Below are 20,126 nucleotides of genomic sequence, written 5' to 3'. Positions count from 1 at the left end.
ATTGTTCCTGTGGTAAGACTTCTGTAAGTTAGTTTTGATAAAGGCATCAGGAACATTACTATTTCCAAGAACAAATGATGTGCCCTACATTATATATATATATATAATGTAAATATATACGACGACAGTTTCCGATAAGCAGGTGAAGGTTTACTGCGTGTTATTGTCTTTTCAGGGTGGCAAATTAATTTAATTACTTCTTTGTTTCATTTAACTCAAAAAATTAAATAGGTTTAATTGATGTTTGTTAATCATTCAATTTTGGTGAATGTTTGATTATTCTATTTAACTCTTTATTGAAATTACACCTGTTCATCCGGATTCCTATAACACTTTGAGTCTCGCACCGGCAGGGTATACAATCTCATAATCACAAGCTCATCAGTCTCTGTCATTAGACAGAGGTGATTAACTAATATCGGCCGTACTCCACTCGGCTGTGCTCATTCTAGAATATATTATTTAGTCCCCATAGATCTGAACACATAGCCTGGTTAAAACCAGACCATTCTCAGTAGTAACTGAGTTATGGTCTGGCAAAGCTTCATTAATAACTCATTTCCAACGGACGTCGCTCAAATTCCTCTGGGCGCAATTGGATAGACCTAAAACCAACCAACGTCATCGTGTAAAGCCATATGCTGCGTCCCAATTCGCCTAAGTTACACTACGCCATAAAAGTATGTAGTCTTTTTGTGAAGAAAAGGTATTTACTTTGGAATGTGTAGCAAAAAAGTAGGCAAGCTTTGGGACATACTACTTCGTCATCTTTATCGGACGGATCTGTCGCGTGCGGCGTGCATCCTGTCACGTAAACTGCCCTGTCAATCATCTTGTCATAGTTAAAATCCTCTATTAAATCTAATTTAATTTCCTACCGTTTCGGAGAGAAATGTAGTAGCACGTTCATCTGCCAGTGGATCTTTCATGGAGACTGTCCTCATGTGTTTGCAATTTGGATATAATAATGCATTTAAAAGTTGATGCGCTTCACCAACGGACGTCGCTCAAATGCCTCTGGGCGCAATTGGATAGACCTAAAACCAATCAGAGCGATCATCATTGTGTAAAGCCCGCCTCAACGTTTCTGATTGGTGCCGCGATTTCGACGGATTAGAAATAGGCTTGAATGAGCTCTTTGCCAGACTACTTGCAGAGCAAATCTAAATTTGCCGGAAGTTGTCTGGGTTTTCCCAGGCTACTGAACACACTTAATTAAGGTAAGATTATATCTAACCAGAGGCCACGACCATTACCATAGAACCAAGCTAACCAAGCTCACCCTATTCAGATTGGTCTAACAACATTCTGTTATTCTAAACAGAAAACCCATTATTAGCCTCTACAGTCTAAGTAGCCTATACATTGACTAATGCCGATGTTTTAGTCGGATCTCTAAAACTTCAGTCTGTGTGCTCCACCTAAGATGGATTTCAGTCCATTTACTAACCTGAGCATAGATTTGTGGTGTTATAAACTTATATTACCATATAACAGATATTGTCTAATATTGCCTATCACATTAATCTGACATCGCTAGCTTTTATCTAAATCGTTATTTCGCTAGCCTGTTAACCTGCCATCCGTGCTTGCCGTCTTTTACGAGTCCATCAAACAACTGTAGTGAGTAGGATCAGTAAACAAACGCGGTGAGTCATGTAACTAAGTTCATACTAACATTATAACACATGATCTGTTTTGCACAAATTTTAACACCAGTTATGTGGGTGTCACTGTGTATTGTTTAGTGTTGTTCCTGTCCTCACCATCCCCTTTTTCTTTAGTTTAACATTTACAAACTTTAATCGAGGATAGTAAGAATGCATGGGCTTTAGATACTGCTTTGGATGCGATTAGCTTAGTGAACTCTGTACATTGTCCGGTTCCGGCTGTAGCAGCAGGGCAACTGGGTAACCGTGAGACGCTGTAGTCGCGGGACAAAAACCGCCCTTCCGTTCCGATTACCATTACAAATACAGTGTGTGCAGAATTATTAGGCATGTTGATTTTCTGATCATATTTTATTCCCAGCCACATTTTGCCAATTCCAAACCATTAGTCTTAATTACTACTATTAATTTTGTATTTAATAATTTATAAGTGATATATAATTGTTCATGAAGGCTGGAAATGAAAAACGCCTTATATTCAGGTGTGCAGAATTATTAGGCAAGTTTTACAAATGGCGGTCCCCTCAAATAACGCCCTATTTGAAGGTATAGGGGGTGATTTCGGATTCAACCATTGTATCTAAATACACAATCTCACAGGTCCGAAATTGCTTGAGACTGCCTGGATAAAGATGTCAATCAAACTCACGCATTATACTAAAACACATTTCATTTATTTTAGGATTTGAGATGTTATAATAATGTTTGTAATTATATTAAAACAAATGAAACAAAAATACTTTAATAAATATAATATTTGTACAATAACTGGGGCCTCGTCATAGTGAGGCCTATACCCATCAGGCCCGTCTGTTGGCTAAGCCCCTGGATTTATCTAATTTAATTTGTTTGTAACTTTTTCAGTCTTGGTGTTCCTTTGTTAAGATAAACATCCTGGGAATTGCCTGTTCTCTTGTGGCCCATGCCTGGATTTATTTGAAAAACTCTTTTGACTTGTTTATACAGTATTTCTACTTTTTTTCCATTTAAAGATTTATTGATTCATTGTTGCCTTTATCAAGTCTACTGTGGATCTGTATCCTCTTCAGCCCCTGCATTGGATTCTTGTACTTTCTGCCTGTGTTTATTCAAGAGGATTCTAAAGACTCAAGTCCTGCCTGCCTTCATTATTTTAATGTACCAAAATAAGTTCGAATGTAATGAACTCTGGTTGAAAGAGACAAACATTTAACACAAGTCTGCTGTATGTTTATTGATGATTTATAAAATAAAACATTGTGAACAACAAAAGTAACATATACTGTACAAGAAATAATCTCTTGTTGGACAATAACCTGCAAACTGCCATATAACCACCAGTCGGAGCTATTCTCTTTAAAACGAGCATGTTAATGGCCTAAAATCTTTAATGGCCTGAAACAAAACATTTTGAAAATGTTAAAACTGAACAATTTGTACGACATAAAAAAAAAAGGGTTACTTTGAGCACATAAACATCACCAGTCAACACATTAAATACAGTATTACAAAATTCATAAAAAAAAAAAAAAATGTAATGGTTATAATTTACAGTCAAAAAGTGGGAGAATGTAAAAACACACTTAAGGACTAGCAATAAAAAAATAGGTAACACTTTATTTTACAGTGTCCTTGTTACATGTAGTTACTATAGTAATTACAATAAATTGTGCATAACTACATGCAACTAACCCTAAACCAACCCCATTCCTAACCCTATAGTACATGTAGCTTATTATTACTACTCAGTACTTAAATGTATAACTATACTACAACACGGACACCTTAAAATAAAGTGCAACCAAAAATAAATATGATAGATTCTATAAAAATATACACCTTACTTCTGCATTCTGACAGTTAAGATGTAGGGAATGCTAATGCAGGGATGCAGTGGTTTATATCTCACTCTCGTATGTGTGTAAGTACACTTTTAGAGAGAGAATCTCCTCATAGGTCCTGCTGGTGCGACGATAAAAGTCTAGTCCTGTGAGTAACTCCACGTCCCGTAGGCGCGCTGTGTGTGTCTTCATTAGTTCCTCCACCCACTTTGAGTCGTCTTCTGAACTCTGGATGACAAAAAGTGTGTTTAATGCTGTTAGACTCCTTAGTTTTTAGTTGAAAACGGTGAGGGGCCATTTACACGACACCGTTTTAACTAAAAACTTTGCCCATTAATTTACACGACAACGGTGTTTTGGTGGACTTAAAAAGTGAACTTTTGAAAACGGGTTCTAAGTGCATGTTTTTGAAAACGATAAAGTTATTGTGTAGACGTCTACATGTATTGTGTAGACATTATACGTGTAGACTAAAAAAACATGAATTTGTGAAAACGGTGACTTTATGCACGCATGCTGCATGCATATTACATGTTAGTAGTATATAGGCATGTCGTTTTTCTTCTCATAAAAAAAAAAAAAACTTTTCTTTGCATGCATAATACAGCGTTTTTAATTGTTTTTGCGGATCCGTGGGAACAGGGATCGTTTTGACAACGTCGTCTGTATGCGAAAAACACAAAGGAAAAACTTTTCCGTTTTTAGTACATCGTTGTCGTGTAAACGGCTATATGTAGAATTCAGAAACCGACACTGATGGCCCTTAAGTAAACTGCAAACAACAAACAAGCTTGTTGCTTTTACTCGTGCACACCTAATGTAAAATAATGTGATTTAAGGCACCGATATACTCACAGCTAAGTTATTTTTTGTTCTTTGCTTAGAAGTAAAAAGGGGAGGGGAGGGGAGGGGAGGGGAGGGGAGGGGAGAGGAGAGGAGAGGAGGGGAGGGGAGAGGAGAGGAGAGGAGAGGAGAGGAGAGGAGAGGAGAGGAGAGGAGAGGAGAGGAGAGGAGAGGAGAGGAGAGGAGAGGAGAGGAGAGGACTTACATTACAGGTTTCATCATTATCTGATCGGTGTGGAAGAATGAAAGAGAATGCACTTAGAGGGCCAGCACAGGAGTCAGGAGTCTGTGTGTAATCCAGACAACTTGTTACAACAATGTAGTAATGAGTTGGGATTTGCACAGAGCCACTGACATATCTGTAAACAAAGAAAGAGTTACATACTCAGACTGAAGGATTATATCAAATTAAATTATGTACATATTAGGGCTTGTAAAATGCTAGTTTTGTGTCAACAGTTGCATTATGAATCTGGTAATGGAGATATGCATACTTTTATTTGTCACCCCACATCATCTCAAATGCACAGACATTCTTTCCACTCACATACTGTGTCAACACAGTATTGCTTTTGCCAGAAAGAGCAAAAACCGCTGATGCTGCTGCTGCATGTGGAGTCATTTACACAAGATAAACTCTGACCCACAGACCAGTCAACTACTGGTCATTTTTTGGGGATAACTAGTAAAATCATAATGTATGCATACAGTATGTCTACACACCCCTGTTTAAATAGCTGTATTTTTATGATGGAAAAAATGAAACCAAGATAAATCATATAAGAACTATATATATGGCCTTGGAAATGTTTTTGTAGCCCACACCTGAGTGATACCTTTCAACAATGAGATCCTATTGATGCTTCATAAGCTCTTTGTGGTCCATGGCTCTTGTATTAGCATACAATTAAGAAGATGTCAGAAAAATCTTTAGGTGAAGACAGGTGTGTACAGTTTCACATGAACTTAATGCTTAGCTAATTCAATTAGCTATTTTAGCTAAGAAAAACACAGTCACAAACCCAATTATCACACTCATGCAGGTTATTTTTTTTATTTTTATTATTTTTCTGGAATGTATACCTTTGGATTTCAGTGGCACTGCATAGGTTTTTACATCAAAGGTGCATACGTTTAGAGGCCTTATCACAAAACCCAGAAGGGGACTTTCAACATCATATGGCTAACCCAATACTGCTTCATTCCAAAGAGGTTTGGAAAATAGTCCACAAAAAGTGTAAGATTTCTCACATGTGTCAACATTACTCATCAATATGGAATAACCCTTATGTTAAGGTAGGGAAAAAGCCCTTGTTTTGGGGACAATGGTTTAGAAGTGGAATACGTACCCTAAAGGATTTATTTAGTAATGATAAGCTTTTATCTTATAATAGTTTAAAAGAAAAAATTAATTTGGTAGGCCGGGATCATTTCTGGAAATATTTGCAGATTAGAAATTGTTTGGTGGCAAAGGTTTCCATGGGACAAGACAAGAATGTTTTAGAAAAATTTTGTGAACTACCAAGACCCCTTCAAAAATCATCAAAATTTTATCAACTCAGTTTAAGGATTGGTGATAAGAACTGTGAAAACTTGAGATTGATTTGGCAAAGAGACATTAATAGTGACATAGACAAGGATATCTGGAACAGAGTTTTGTCCTACAGTGGAAGGTACATAAGGGAAGCAAGAGGTACATTTATCCAGTATAAGGTATTACATAGGTATTATTATACGCCAGTTCGACTTTTTAGAATGGGTTGTTTGAATGATAATAAATGCTGGAAATGTAAACAAGAAACTGGCACATATATTCATGTTCTTTGGCACTGTTCTAAGATTTATCCTTTTTGGGAAATTGTGTTGAAATATCTTGGAGAATGTTTGTGATTTGACCTTCCATTTTCATCAAGGATTTGCCTTTTAGGAGATAAATCTGAGATTCCTCAGATTAAAAATAATGAGTTTTCCCTTGTTACTGTGGGTGTAATTACGGCAATACGATTGATACTCCGATTTTGGAAAGATATTCAATGTCCTTCATTAAAAATGTGGATTGAATTTATGATTGAGAATGTATCATATGAAAGAATGTTAGCTAAGGTGAACGGAAATCAAATAGATGTTGAGATGTGGGAGAACTTTATTCAGATGGTTGCCTCGAAGGATGACTGATACTGGACATATGATTGAGTTGAGACTTGTCTACACTGTTGTGCATTGAAATGTAAATTCTATAATTATTATTTGTTATTATTTTGTTTGTTTTATATAATTTATTTTATTGTATTTCTATTTATTTATTTTATTTTACTTTTCTATTTATTATTATTGCTTGTTTTGATATGTTTTGTTATGCATTAAGAAAACCAATAAAAACTTCATTTACAAAAAAAAAAAAGGTGCATAAGTTCTGATATGATTTATCTTCATTTAATTTTTTATATAACAAAAATCAGCTGTTTTAACGGGGTGTGTAGACTTTTTATATACACTGTATGTGCACTTAAATTTGTCAGGGTTCTCATCTGTCTGTTCTGTCTGTCTTATCTTGGTTTAATGTTTCCTTGTTTGTTTTGTGCTGCCTTGGGCACATGGCTCTCCTCCAACCTCCATATTTCCTGTTACCACGCCCCCTTGTTTAAGCCCTCTTTAAGTCATTGTTCTGAGTGTGCTCACCTGTTCCTCATATGATCTCTGCTCCCTATTTATTGTGTTCTCTCTCACTAATTTTGCCAGGTTGTTGTAATTGAGTGTGTTGTGCTACTTATTGCCTCATTTGCTTTCTTTCCCATTGTTCCAGTTGTGGATTTCGTTGTATGTTGTTCCTGTCTACGTTTCCTGTTGTGTGGGTCAAGTCAAAGTCAAGTCAAGTTGGTCTTTGTGCTTCGTTCCTTGCTTTCTGTTGGATTATGTTCACCTCCTCTCCTACCATCTCTTGTCCTGCCTGCTGTGTATCTCAATAAACTGTTTAAAACTCATTCTGTGCTTGAGTCCTCTCTCACTGTTCCGTGACAAAATTAATGAATGTACTGTATATGTGATAAGTATAAGACTGTGAAGACAACTTACTGTTTTATTGTCTCTGCTGAATCTCTAAGACCATTGTAGTCATAGTCGAAGATGGGCCCAACGACCACATTCACTCCATTTCTCTCACTAGCATAACGTTTCACAAGTGATTTCTGGAAATAACCCCACACACCTGAGAGAGAGAGAGAGAGAGAGAGAGAGAGAGAGAGAGAGAGAGAGAGAGAGAGAGAGAGAGAGAGAGAGAGAGAGAGAGAGAGAGAGAGAGAGAGAGAGAGAGAGAGAGAGAGAGAGAGAGAGAGAGAGAGAGAGAGAGAGAATTGTTAAAAGTTAGGATGAGAAATGTATCTTTAAAGGACAGAACAGAGATTAAACTTTAGCATAATGATTTTGAGTGAAATATTTAATTGAATGCATATTTCAGAATTTCTTAGTACTGTGAATTCTAGAAGTTTGCTGGAAATCTGAAAAAGAGCATCTTGTGCTTCAATGAAAGCAAAAAATAATAAAATCTAACTTCTTGTACATGAGTACGATACAATACAATAGCCTACTATATGATAATACTTCAGTGTCAGACAAAGTGTGACATTTTTCTTGCATCACAGTATCTATGTTCAGAATGATTCAAACCATGACACAAAAAATTAATACACTCAGTCCTCATGTTACACCTTACAGTCACATAATACATGGTGTCACAAGTCACAACACAAGATGTAACCCTAAAAAGGACAGAATGATCAAGCAAATCTGGTTTTCCTCATCATAGGAACGTCTTTACCCATTACAGTTTGGTACAGGCATTACCCTGCAGCAGATCTTTAGTTGTTTAAAATCTTCATTTTTACAAGCTCTTCATAAATTCAAATTGTATGCACATACAATGATTGGATCCTCCTTCACTGTATGTGCGGCAGAGGAGGAGGAACCCTTCAGCCCCGCACCCGCCATGGGCCCAGTGATGAAGCCCGTGCCCACCACGGAACTAGAGCCAAAGCCTGAGCCTGCCACAGACCCCACACTAGAGCCCACTCCAACAATGGAGCCAGAGCCAGCCACCGGATCTGGCCACAATATCAGTCCCAAGACTGGATCTTACTGCCAGGTCAGCCTAAGAATCATCGCCTACTGCTCAGACCATTCCAGAGCCAGAAGCAGAGCTTCCAGGCTTATGACTTCACATCGAACTGTCAGCCTGTTAGTTGGAAAATAATTGGAAAGGAGACCAGAGGCCGTTTTTATAGATAGATGTCAATGGAGAAGAGATTTCACTACACTGAATAAACTGCTTTTATGGGAAAATTTGCCACTTAAATATTTGTTTTGGATTTATCTATTTTAAGAGAAATCATGGACAATTTTGCATCAAGGCTGTAATGTGATTGGTTATCAAGGCACACGTGATACAAGTGGGCCATTACATTTTCTCCACTGGTAGAGCCACAGACCCCGGTATCTCCCAATCATAAGACCATTTCTGCCCCAGGTTTGGCCTGGATCATCAGCAAAACCTTAGCTCCTCCCTCAGTCAGCTCCACCGGGAGGGGGTGTTATGTCATGATTATATTCCGTTTATGTTTTTTCCTGTTCCTTCACTCTTTTTAGGTTTCTGATTATGTGCCCATTTGTTTCTATTGTTAACCATTATGTTATCCCATGTCTTGTCTAGTTCCCTTGTTTGTCATGTGTATTTAGTCTGTATTTGCATGTTTACAGTCTGTTGGTTATTGTCATTGTTTTGAGTCATTGTGTTCTATGATTAATATTACTCCTGTAATCACCTGGGTGTTCCTGGTTCAAATAGAAATAAAGTTTTTGTTTTGGATGCTCCATTGTCTTTGAGCGATTACTACAACCACTCATATGACAAATACATTAATTTATACCAAAAAAACAATTTGAATGAGTTAAATACTTCAGAAATAGCTCTTTAAATTTAGTACAGAGTAGTAAGAGAGGATTTTTTAAAACATGTTTTGAAAAAAGACTGAGAACACATTCTGCTGTAAGCTATGGAATGGGTTGTGTCCCTCTGTGGGTGGCAGCTCAGTTAACTGCCTGAGCCCAGCACAGCTAATCTAAAGCAGACACACCATTCATCACTGCACTCTCCTTTCACCTCTGCTGCCAAACCCCTCTAAATACACATTTACAGATTCCAGAGAGAGGCATATTACATGTGGGGAATTTGTTTGTAAACCTGAACTAGTATAAAGGAAATTTTATTTACATCTAAATGATGTTTTCTGTAAATATTTGAGTAAGCATTTTGTTTGGGTGTCTTTGTGGGGACTCATTTCCTTTGAGGGGATGCAACGTGTGTGTACAGTTCCTTCTTCTGAAACAGAGGTGGCTCTTAAGTGGCTTGTTTTCAAAGTGCTACTACAGGCCACACACACATATGCTTCTAATTCACAGACAGATGTACAAATTAATTCACTCTCGCACACACAGTTAATTTCCTTTTCACCTTTTTTTTGTTTTTTTTGTAGGGTTTCCTGGGGGCCATAATGGTTAAGTAAAACTTGTGATTTCCTAAAAGATACAAACCATCCCAGCAAACCTTATAGCAAACATAAAATGAGGGTGTTTCTTTAGATTTGTGGCTCAATAATATTTGTAAACACTTTATCATAAACGATAAGACTAAAACAGCTTGCTGTTTACATTCTTGTGATATGAAAAGTGCAGATGGGAGTAAAAATTCCTGCAGGTGATCTTTTAAAATGCACAAATTAAAGAACACAGGCAGAGCCTGCTCATTTATAACACAATCTACAAAGAGCAGCGCAAAGAAGTGTTTGGTCACAAACAAGCAGAGCCAGTGATATTCAGGTACAGGGAATCTACGAACAACACAGGGACAGCAAAACAATATGTTCGGATAATGTCTGAACTGGCATTTCACAATAATTACCCTGAGTGGAGAAAATTCTCTCCCTTTTACCACATGCTCTCTGCAGTGCCTCCACTAAGCAGCAACAATTGCAGCCATCCAAGTGCAAAATGGGTTAAGATGTGTTTTTTGGCCCGTTAAATAATGCAGCAAATACCAGTAAATTGACCACGGCATACCTTAGTAAATCATGTTGCAGGATTTATTTAAATACTCTCCTGCTATAAAGTTTGAATCTGAAAGGGGGAAATCCTACAAATGCATATACAATAAGGTCAGCCTTAAAAATGACTGTGTCTATGCCTTTTCATCACAAAATATTTCACTGCAAGTCTTTTGTAAACCCTGACAGTAGTTTTTAATGCCAAAGGAGGGTTTGCGCTGGCACAAACTGTTAGTAAATCTGGCACCAAGTGCTTTTAAAAAAAAGAATTAACTAATTAATTCTTAAAATTCAGTAAATGACAGCACCTGTTTTTTTATTATTATTTAATTTAATTTGTAGGTGTAGTGGGTGGATTTAATTTTATTAACATTACCTCTGAGGGGCCTCCATGGTTTATCGGCCCATGGGCCTATCAGTCAATTCATACCTCCTACATAACAATACAGGACTTATGTTTAAAGCTAAGGTGTGTAATCTGCCCAACTATTTAAGTCTTGATGAAGTGGAAGTAGCAACCGATCTTTTGTTCCATATTGTGACATCCATCCGAGTGAAACAGATTATCGGAAAATAAAAAAATGTAGGACGGGGACTTGCTTCTATCTATCAGTTGTTGTTGATTATATTTTGAGATTTGGGTGTGGCACTCAAAAAGGGAGACAGATGAATGCAAGCTTGCAGGGGCAGGGTTTAAGCACACTAAAAGATGTTCAGATGAGGAGCTTGTTCGTTTAATCCCATCAATCATGTTACAAGGGTATATAAGCAGTAACTTAGCCTACCTCCCTCTGATGGTGTTTCTCAAGCATCCCTCCTCCTACCCTTCTCCACCTTTAGGCTTATATTTGTCACTTTAGGTATTTTCCAACAGATGTTGGGTAATCTGAGAGATCAGTCTCAATTCAAGATCAAACCTTTAGATATAGACAGCACATCAAATATGTTTTCCCCCTTGATCTTTAATTATATGATCAAGTGTCATTTTCCCAGAAGGTCCAGTCATGACACTTTGATTAATGGTCAAAATGTAAAAAATTTAAAGAAACATGCACGGATGAATTGTTCACAAAAGCCTATAACATGCACTCACAAAAAAAGATTTTAAGACTTTAAGAGCTTTAAATTATTGCGGAAAAAATGTGGTTATAATCTTGGCTGACTCAATGAGGAATCGATGCAAGCATTAAAGGAACACTTACGTTTGAATGCTGGATACATTGGTACAGTATTGGTAATGAGAACAGCATCATATCTCGGTTCCAGGGTGGAGGAAAGCTCTGTCAATTGTAAGATCATACATTTATTTTTTTGTTTTTTTACAGACATCGAATAATAAAGTCAAAATTCTTGCAGTCTTTATACCAATTTTGTGTGAAAGCACAAAACTAAAAACACTAAAAACTGTGTACTAAAAAATATGCTCTGACCCAATTCTATCAATTGAGATATCAATTTTAATTTTATCCTTTGACACAGTTTTGGGTCCTATAAACTTGATTTTCAGGACATAAGCCCAATGCTGTACTGATTCTGTCTTGCTGGTTTCTGGAATTGGCTTATATTTAGTACATAACATTACTGAGGCTAGGGTGTATACTATAGAGAGAAGGGTGCCTCACGAGGTGGATAGAGAAAGCTGTAGGATATCTGTTTGTCTGCGCGGTAGCTTGAGCATGACTGACTGTAGGCTGGAAGAACTCTAATATCAGGCCGAACACAGTTACTCAGATCCTCAGTCAGAGGGGTGAAATCTACCTGCAACACAAAAGCCACACAAGTTTAGACTCTAATACAACAGTCAACAGTTTACCTATTTTATTTTTTGTGAATTGACAACAAACTAACATAATTTTGTAAATTGTACCTGCTTAGATACAGTATAAGATGTCCAGAGAGGCATAGACAAAGCTTCACTGTAGCCGCTAATGTATTCACTATGATGAAGGATGCAGTATTTGGTGCGGAACATGACCGCTGGACGACCATAAGGAAGATTCTTGTTGTCTAAAAATGAAAAAGAAAAAGTAATCTCTTAATATGAAAAAAACTGAATAACAAAATAGTACTCCATCAATTAGTACATAAGTTAAAAGTCCACAAAACCAAACATTTTCAAAAAGCGATAATGTCTGTTCAGAAAACTTGGATCAAAGTGCTTGTTTCATATGGATTACAATGTCTTTATGTACATTTTGAAGTTTGAAAGTATTGCTTGTATGGACTTTAAGTGGATGGGCAAAAATTATGTTAGATTATAAAAAATGTATTTGTGTTCTTAAAATGAATACAAGTTTTTGGCTGAATAATCCCTTTAAGCCAGACAAGGGTTAGTTCACCCAAAAATAAAAACACTGTCAATAAATTGCCAGCACGTTATTGTCACGTGTATGTTCTGTTTTAGTTTAATTCTAGTTTCTGTTTCCTTTGTTCTCATTTTCCTGTCACTAGCAATTTCTGTGAAATTTCTGTGAATACATATGTGTCTCATTACAAATCTAGTGAAATGCTGTAATCATCTGTCCATAAAAATGTTGGAAATTATGCAAATGTAAAAATAAATCGTAACTGGGTGCCCGTTGCGTTAATATTATTAATATATCTTCGGTTAATTATAAAACTGTGGGGGGACATAGTTAATGAATGGGAAACACTGTTCCATATGACTTACTTTCTTCTGAGGAACACAAAGTGAAAAAAAATTCTGCAATATCATGATCTTTTCTACACAATTAAATTGATGGGGGCTCCAAAAAGGACCTTTAGCCATTGCATACTTGCAAGTCGTTTTGAATAAAAGTCTGTTAAATGCATGACATGTAATTATCATTTAATAACTTATATTTCAGACATATAACGACTCTGGAAGACTTCAAATATAGCACAGAAGTCATATCAACTACCTGATACATCATGTTTTTTTAAAACCTGTGGTCAATATGTAGTGACATTTTATGAAACAGATTAAGTGTGAAAGAGTGTGTACTACAATTTTTGTCCTTCAGTGTTTTTTGGAAACAGCATGAAAAGTAAATGAGAATGACTAAATTCTGACAGAGTTGTATAATTGGGTCAGCTATTCCCTTTCAATAGGCAAATAATATTATGATAACACTCAAAATGAACCATAGCAGCTAACTGTTAGCTGTACATCAAAAAGCTGTTCAGCATCACTAAAGCAGTCCAGAGAGAAGGGAAAGGAGTTACCATCAATAACTTGTCTCAGTCGTTGATTGAGCTCTTCCACTTTGTTCTGTAACAGACAGAGCCACAGTGACTCCAGGTTATAGCCTCTTACAAGGGTCACTTTCATTGCCCTCTGCCCCCTATTTTTTGAACGCAACTGCAAAAGATTAAAGGTGAAAATCTCCAGCAAGAGATCTACATCTGAGCAGAAGGCAATAGCACTTTCAGAGGCAAGAGGATGAATCACCTTGATCCGATACAAGGAAATGTCAAAATAATCTAGGCCAGGGGTTTTCAAACCGTTCCTGGAGCCTCCCCAGCACTACAGATTTTTGGATGTCTCCCTTCTCTAACCCAAGTGAATTAAGTCATCAGCTGAATAGCAGAGTACTCCATGACCTGAGTTGGTGTGTCCAATAAGAAAAACATCCAAAATGTGCAGTGCTGGGGAGGCTTCAAGAAACTTTGAAAACTCATGATCTAGGCAGTTCAAGAAAGAAAAGCAATGGCAGCCAACTATCATTTCTGAGCAGGACTCGAGGGAAAAACTTACAGACATTAAAGCATGCAACAATGATAACTGATAAAAGCATGGGTACATGCACACAAAGCACTTTACAAGATTTTATGAGGGTTTCTGCAAATAAAAATAAACTGTGATAGTATATGAAATGCAACAGTAAATACTGCTTTAGAATCTGGTCATCTACCTCATTACATTGCAATCATAAAATGTAGCACGGTAATCCTGAACTGTATGTTTTAAAATAGAAACAAACAGAAGGAACTAAATCTACTAAACTATAATTACTAAAATAGAAATAATCAGACATAACTAAATCTTCTAAACTATAATTTCTCAGGATTTGTGAGTAATGCTTGCAATGTGAGTGCAGTGATGTTCTGGGTGGTTGCCAGCACATTGCTGAGTTGTTGCTTACTAGCCAAAAAAACAAAAACAAAAAACAAAAACCCATTGCCAAGTGTCTATGATATTCTGGTCCCAAAATATGATATGGGTCCCTACTTCAGTGAAAGTTCATGAGATGTGTTTTGCTTGTTTTATTACCTGCCAGATCAAAAAGAAAAAGTCAAATTGCATAGAAAAGTAATAGCACAATGGGGACAAATTTCCACAGTTCGATATCATGGTAATTAAAATCAACAGTAATATCGATGCTTCAAACAACAATAATAACCTATCTTTTAAGTGTTTAGAATCAACATTTCTTAACAAAAGTTTAAGAAGATTAATAAAGATCTGAAAAGTACTCTATTGCTGACCTTGTCTTCACAGGTGCAGCCCAGATCATCATTAACAGCTGTGACTAGTCCTGCAGGGTTTGGCTTGGACACTTCTTCAGGCATGCTGGGTGCGTACAGAGGGGTCCTTAGGAGCTGGTTAAGGCTACCATGGGTACCATTGTTAGGGGCTGGTTTCAAGCCAAGGAGATCTGGGAAGATCATGGAGGCAAAAGATCTGATGTGCTGATGTGCTTGTAAAGCATTAAACAATCAAGTGTTATTAGAGTTGCCAAGTATGCAGTTTTTATGGTACTGAGCAACTTTTACATGTTTGCTGTGTGGGTATTTTTTTATTTATTTAAATGTATTTAAAAAAAAAATATTGTTTGAATTGTATACATTTATTAAATGAATTTATGAATGAATTTCAATTAATTTCAATTACATTTATATGAAATAATCTACTTTTAATCAATTCTTAGATCCTAACTGATCTCTGATGCAAGACAGAAGAGGGCACTCACAGACTTTACTCACTATAATGCCACTAATGCATTATTATATTGATTAATATAGAAAAATAGTGCAAGAACTTGGGGAAATGTTTAACTTTTCAAAGATTTTATGCTGCTTATATCGGGGAAATACATTTTTTTGTATTTGCTTTGTGAGTGGATATATTTTGAGCTTGCCTAATTTTGGTTACATTTACATGTCCTTGTCATGCAGACCTGGCAACCTTGATCATTATGCAAATGCTATGAATAGAGATCAGTGCTTTTGTATTGAAACTCAAAATGATTGTGGTAGTCAGGATCAAGTCAAGAGAATGAAAAATGAAAGGCACTTTTCCTCACCGCACATGACATTGTAAAGCTCAATATTCTCAAATGGTGGGATTTTTGTCTTGAATTTAAAAGCAGGTCCATATCCAAGGAAAATGGTCTAAAGAAAGAAAGAAAAAAAAAGGCCAACATAAGTAACTAATGTACCACAAATTTAATATAACACTTTCAGCAGTAGCCATTAAAAAAGCAATTCAAACAACAAACCTGCATGCTGTTGATCTTATTGTCATATCCGTGATCACCAGCAAACCCACATTTCCCATGATTCCTTTTTGTTTCATAGAACTTTCTGTATCAAACAAGACACAACCAGAGTAGGTCATTGCAGATTCTATCTCAAGAAAAACATTAGGAGGAGACATGCAGCAATAGTTAAAAGTCAACATTCCTAACCTGTTGTATTTTTTCTATGACAATAGAAAAAAAAGTATGGGAGGACTTAATTTTATCAGTCACAATAAAGTAATTTCATATGTGATCCAAAAAAACATCTAATCGTGTCCTACATTTTGGTTCTTGTTAAATGGATCACTCTCACTCACACACAAATCACAATTTTGATTTCATGCTATCCATAAGAATAAAGGTGTGAATCTTCACTGGCTTGCTTTAATAACGTTTCAAAGGTTAACAATTTGGTTACAAAGCGATTCTCAATGCATCACGATGGGGTAGGAGTCAGTATTGTCAGTATCCCTGACCAATACCAGTGAAATACAAACGATTCTTCAAGCTAATTTTGATACCAATGATGAAAAGAAATGCTAGTGAACACCTCTAAACAACTGTTTAACTACTTTAAGTATTTAATTTGGTTACACTTTATTTTAAGGTGTCATTGTTGCAGTGTAATTATATACAGTATTTAAGAACTGAGTAATATTAAGCAACTACATGTACTTACTATATGGTTAGAGAAGGATTAGGATTTGGTTGAGGGTTAGTTGCATGTAATTATGTATAATTTACTGTTATTACTATGGTAAGTACATGTAACATATGTAACAAGGACACTGTAAAATAAAGTGTAACCTTTAATTTTTTATTTTAACATTTTTGAATTACTAACTTTGTGTAATCACGAGTAGGCATTTAAAAATTTTTTTTTTACAAATTAATAATAATTTAAAACACTTTTTTCAGCTAAATAAATATAGTTTCAAAACATACAAGCAAATAGTCAGTAATAAAGAGGAAAAAATAAACACAAGTCAATCACGTGGTAATGTTGCAGATGTCATGCTTAAATACTGAACATAAATGTAACATTTAAATTCCCTAGCATAAATCAGTATTTAGAAGTCACTGAACATGCTGAGTGAAGCTGTGTCCCAGAGCCAAATGGCTCGTATGAAGCACACTTAACCTCAGTCATCACTGTGCTGTAAACTGTCCGTTTTAAATCAGTGGAAAGCAGACAATTTAATCCAGATATTCCAGCAATATGTCTTAGCCCCAAAAGCATTCAGCATCTGCTCATAAATATTCTATTTCATTTCATAAAACCTGAGTAGTTGATTTAACTGTCTGCTTCATGCAAGGACCTACAGGCCAGGTGAGACAACCCTAACTATGAAGTAGTTCACTTCATGAGCCTGGTGCCACCGATTAGACAGGACTATATCTCTACCAGTGTGCCTGAAAGCTTTCTTTCATTAGGTATCTAGTGTCAGCCAAAGCAAACAAAGGAGGGTGTCCCAACCCGGCTGTGAGGAACCGTCTCTGGACCTGCCTCTCTTTTTCTGCATCCTCATCTATGGTGGATGTGTTGTAAACCAATGGCTAATTTCAGTGACCTCACTGATTTTCCTTTTTGGAGATTACAGCTTTCCATTTCAGTTGGAAATGAGCATACTAGGGATTACAGTGTGGTTTTAAGCATCTAAAGAAAAGCTAAAAACTAAAAAGGTACTTCAACTGAGCAGCATACACTGCAAAAAATAAATAAAAAAATAAAAATAATTCCTTTATCAGTATTTTTGTCTTGTTTTCCACTAGTGAAATATTTGTATCTTCATGACAGTCAAAACTGAAAGATATTAATACTTGTTTTCAGAGAATATAATTTGAATTAAGCCTATTTTATAGTATAATTCTAAGAACATTTAGTAAGGTTAATGTTTAAAATAAGAGAAAATGGCAACACTTTACAATAAGGCTCAATTGGTTAATGCATTAGGCATCATGAACAAACAATGAACAATAGTATTTATCGATCCAGGTTAATGTTATTTCTACATATGCTTTTAACATTTCAAGATGTGTAAATTGATATTAATGAATGTATTATGAACTAACATGAATAAACAATGAACATTAGTATATTTATATATTTTTATCCAACATAATTTTGCCTCTCGAGTAAATGTATCTAGTTTTATAGATGATTGCATATTTTTATTGGAAAATAAAACAAAGTACTCCTAAAGATTTTCTTTTTGTAGGTTTGAGCATCTTTTAAGAAACATTCACAAACTCAGTAATTTTAACAAAGAAGGCTTAGATTATTTACCGTGCTATGTGCCATTTCCTCTCAACCATCAAGTGAATCTCCTCGATTCTGTGGTTGTTGGCATAGTGCAAACGTTTGGGAAGGTGCTGCTTCAAATATGGTTTGAAGTGCTGGTCTGGCTTTTTACACTGTAGGAGAACAAAGTTTGGTGAAGTAGAAAAGTGCATTCTGTACTGAAACATTCAAAGTACATTTTAAATTAAACCATTAAAATAATCAATATACAGTGGTCCCAAAAGTATTTAGAGACTACTGAAGACCACAGTCACACAAATAATACTAGACTTTCCTCAGAACTATCTTCACTTTTCTGAGCCATTTTTACCATTTAAAAGAGTTTTAACCAACTTTTTAGTGGTTGAATAAAGTAAGTTCCCCTCAAGTTCAGAGATTTTTACTATGTTTGACAACCAGAAAGTGTCACATTTTGGGCCCACTGTAAAGCTTGTCTAAAATGTTACAGTTTCTTATAAAAGGCTTAGTAAAATATTAATATGATGTAAAGTTACAGTAAGTATATCATTACAAAGAATTTTAAAGAATGTCACTTACTGTAAGGTTTGCTACAACTGCTTTTGCATCATCTAGAGAAAAAAAGAGAAAAATGTAATTTTTTTGATGCCAGATGCTTTTAAAACAATATAATTCCTAGAAATAGTGCATTATACTCTATTCTAGTTTCCTCACTAAGTCACATGCTCTCAACCCAATTTTCAATTGTAATGTGACATTTCATTAACACCAACCAATAGCCCACACAGCCTAGGTGACATCAGCAAAAAGAGAAAGTAATTTAGGTACAGTAAGCTATTACACAAATTAGGGAAACATATTTTTTTTTTCTAAGGACTAATGTGCAGATAAATTGTGAGAAAGAATTAGGGAAAAAACATTGAAGTAAATTTTGGTTACAAGTTGACTTAAAAAATAAAACTGCACAAATTTAAAACTTTAACAAAGTGTGTAAAAAAGGAAAAAAATCTTTTTCTTTCAGACTGTTGATCTGATTGTTCTCGATTTGTTCGAACACTAAGGATATATTTACAAAAAAATCCTGTGATTTCTAATGCAACTAGACAAGGACAGGCTAAAATTCTCCTTCTGCTTTTTAATAACTAACATTTAGAGTTGTTTGGATTTCGGGCTCTGATCCTTCCCAGAGATCCAGGTATTAGGATGATGTCATCTGTGTTGGACATGTAAGAGCTTAGGAACTCTGTGCGGTCACAATGAGCTTCCTCCATGCCTGAAGAAGAAAAGACATTTATAATTGATTTGCAAAAAAGAAAGAAAGAGGCATCATCCCTAGAAACCCTAAACCAGGACTTCTAAATGTAGTACCATGGTCTCCAACCAGGATGATATTGACACAACGGTGCAGTTTCATCTGTTTCAGGCCATTCATCAGCTGTCCAATCACCTTATCAATCTCCCTCAGAGCACTGTCAAGCTGTAGAATGAAACAACATTTGTATAATGCTCAAGGTGAAACATCAATACACTTCAAATTTACTTGAGGCAAGTTTGAATTGACACATTATGGTTAGTGAATGTGAGCAGTGTTTGCAGCGAGTCTGTATTTGTGCTGAGAAGTTTGTTTTCATTACTGCTACATTTGCAACATGACCATATATGATTAGATGAGTAATGTGTGTGACTGAAGCCGGTGTGAGAGACAAGGTCAGCCAACTGATTTCATGAACTACATGATTCCTGTACAGTCTGCTTACCTCTGTGCTGTGGGGTCCTAATTTGTGGCCATAGGAATCCAGCTGTTCAGAATGCATTGCATAAACATATGGCCTGCAAAAACACAAATGTTACCAAAAAAAACCCCTCAAAAATACAAAAAACAAATAGTATCTATTACTAGTAAATAGTACTATCTACAAAGCCACAGTAACCACATA

General features: G+C 36.0%; 1 protein-coding gene across 2 annotated transcripts in view; it reads right to left on the bottom strand.

The window, feature by feature from the left end:
• Window positions 1-2,857: 2,857 nt before the first annotated feature.
• The window catches only part of enpp2 (ectonucleotide pyrophosphatase/phosphodiesterase 2), a 34,632-nt gene continuing 17,363 nt past the window's right edge, over window positions 2,858-20,126 (bottom strand). Inside the window, exons 11-25 of one of the 2 annotated variants that reach the window (XM_082150290.1) lie at window positions 19,947-20,019; window positions 19,558-19,666; window positions 19,337-19,462; window positions 18,769-18,800; window positions 18,217-18,344; window positions 15,909-15,993; window positions 15,714-15,801; window positions 14,896-15,065; window positions 13,633-13,768; window positions 12,293-12,432; window positions 12,048-12,183; window positions 11,628-11,705; window positions 7,406-7,538; window positions 4,539-4,692; window positions 2,858-3,718 (exon numbers count right to left, since the gene is read on the bottom strand). In XM_082150290.1, coding sequence (XP_082006416.1) covers window positions 3,548-3,718; window positions 4,539-4,692; window positions 7,406-7,538; window positions 11,628-11,705; window positions 12,048-12,183; window positions 12,293-12,432; window positions 13,633-13,768; window positions 14,896-15,065; window positions 15,714-15,801; window positions 15,909-15,993; window positions 18,217-18,344; window positions 18,769-18,800; window positions 19,337-19,462; window positions 19,558-19,666; window positions 19,947-20,019 — 1,759 coding nt within the window. In that variant the 3' untranslated portion in view covers window positions 2,858-3,547. The remainder of the gene's footprint in view (window positions 3,719-4,538; window positions 4,693-7,405; window positions 7,539-11,627; window positions 11,706-12,047; window positions 12,184-12,292; window positions 12,433-13,632; window positions 13,769-14,895; window positions 15,066-15,713; window positions 15,802-15,908; window positions 15,994-18,216; window positions 18,345-18,768; window positions 18,801-19,336; window positions 19,463-19,557; window positions 19,667-19,946; window positions 20,020-20,126) is intronic. The other variant, XM_082150291.1, reaches the window with a different exon arrangement.

This window comes from Leuciscus leuciscus (assembly GCF_965113295.1).
Source record: "Leuciscus leuciscus genome assembly, chromosome: 20".
NCBI classification, from domain to species: Eukaryota; Metazoa; Chordata; class Actinopteri; order Cypriniformes; family Leuciscidae; genus Leuciscus; species Leuciscus leuciscus.
The sequence above is the reverse complement of the archived record's forward strand: the minus strand, read 5'-3'. Positions and strand labels throughout refer to the sequence as shown.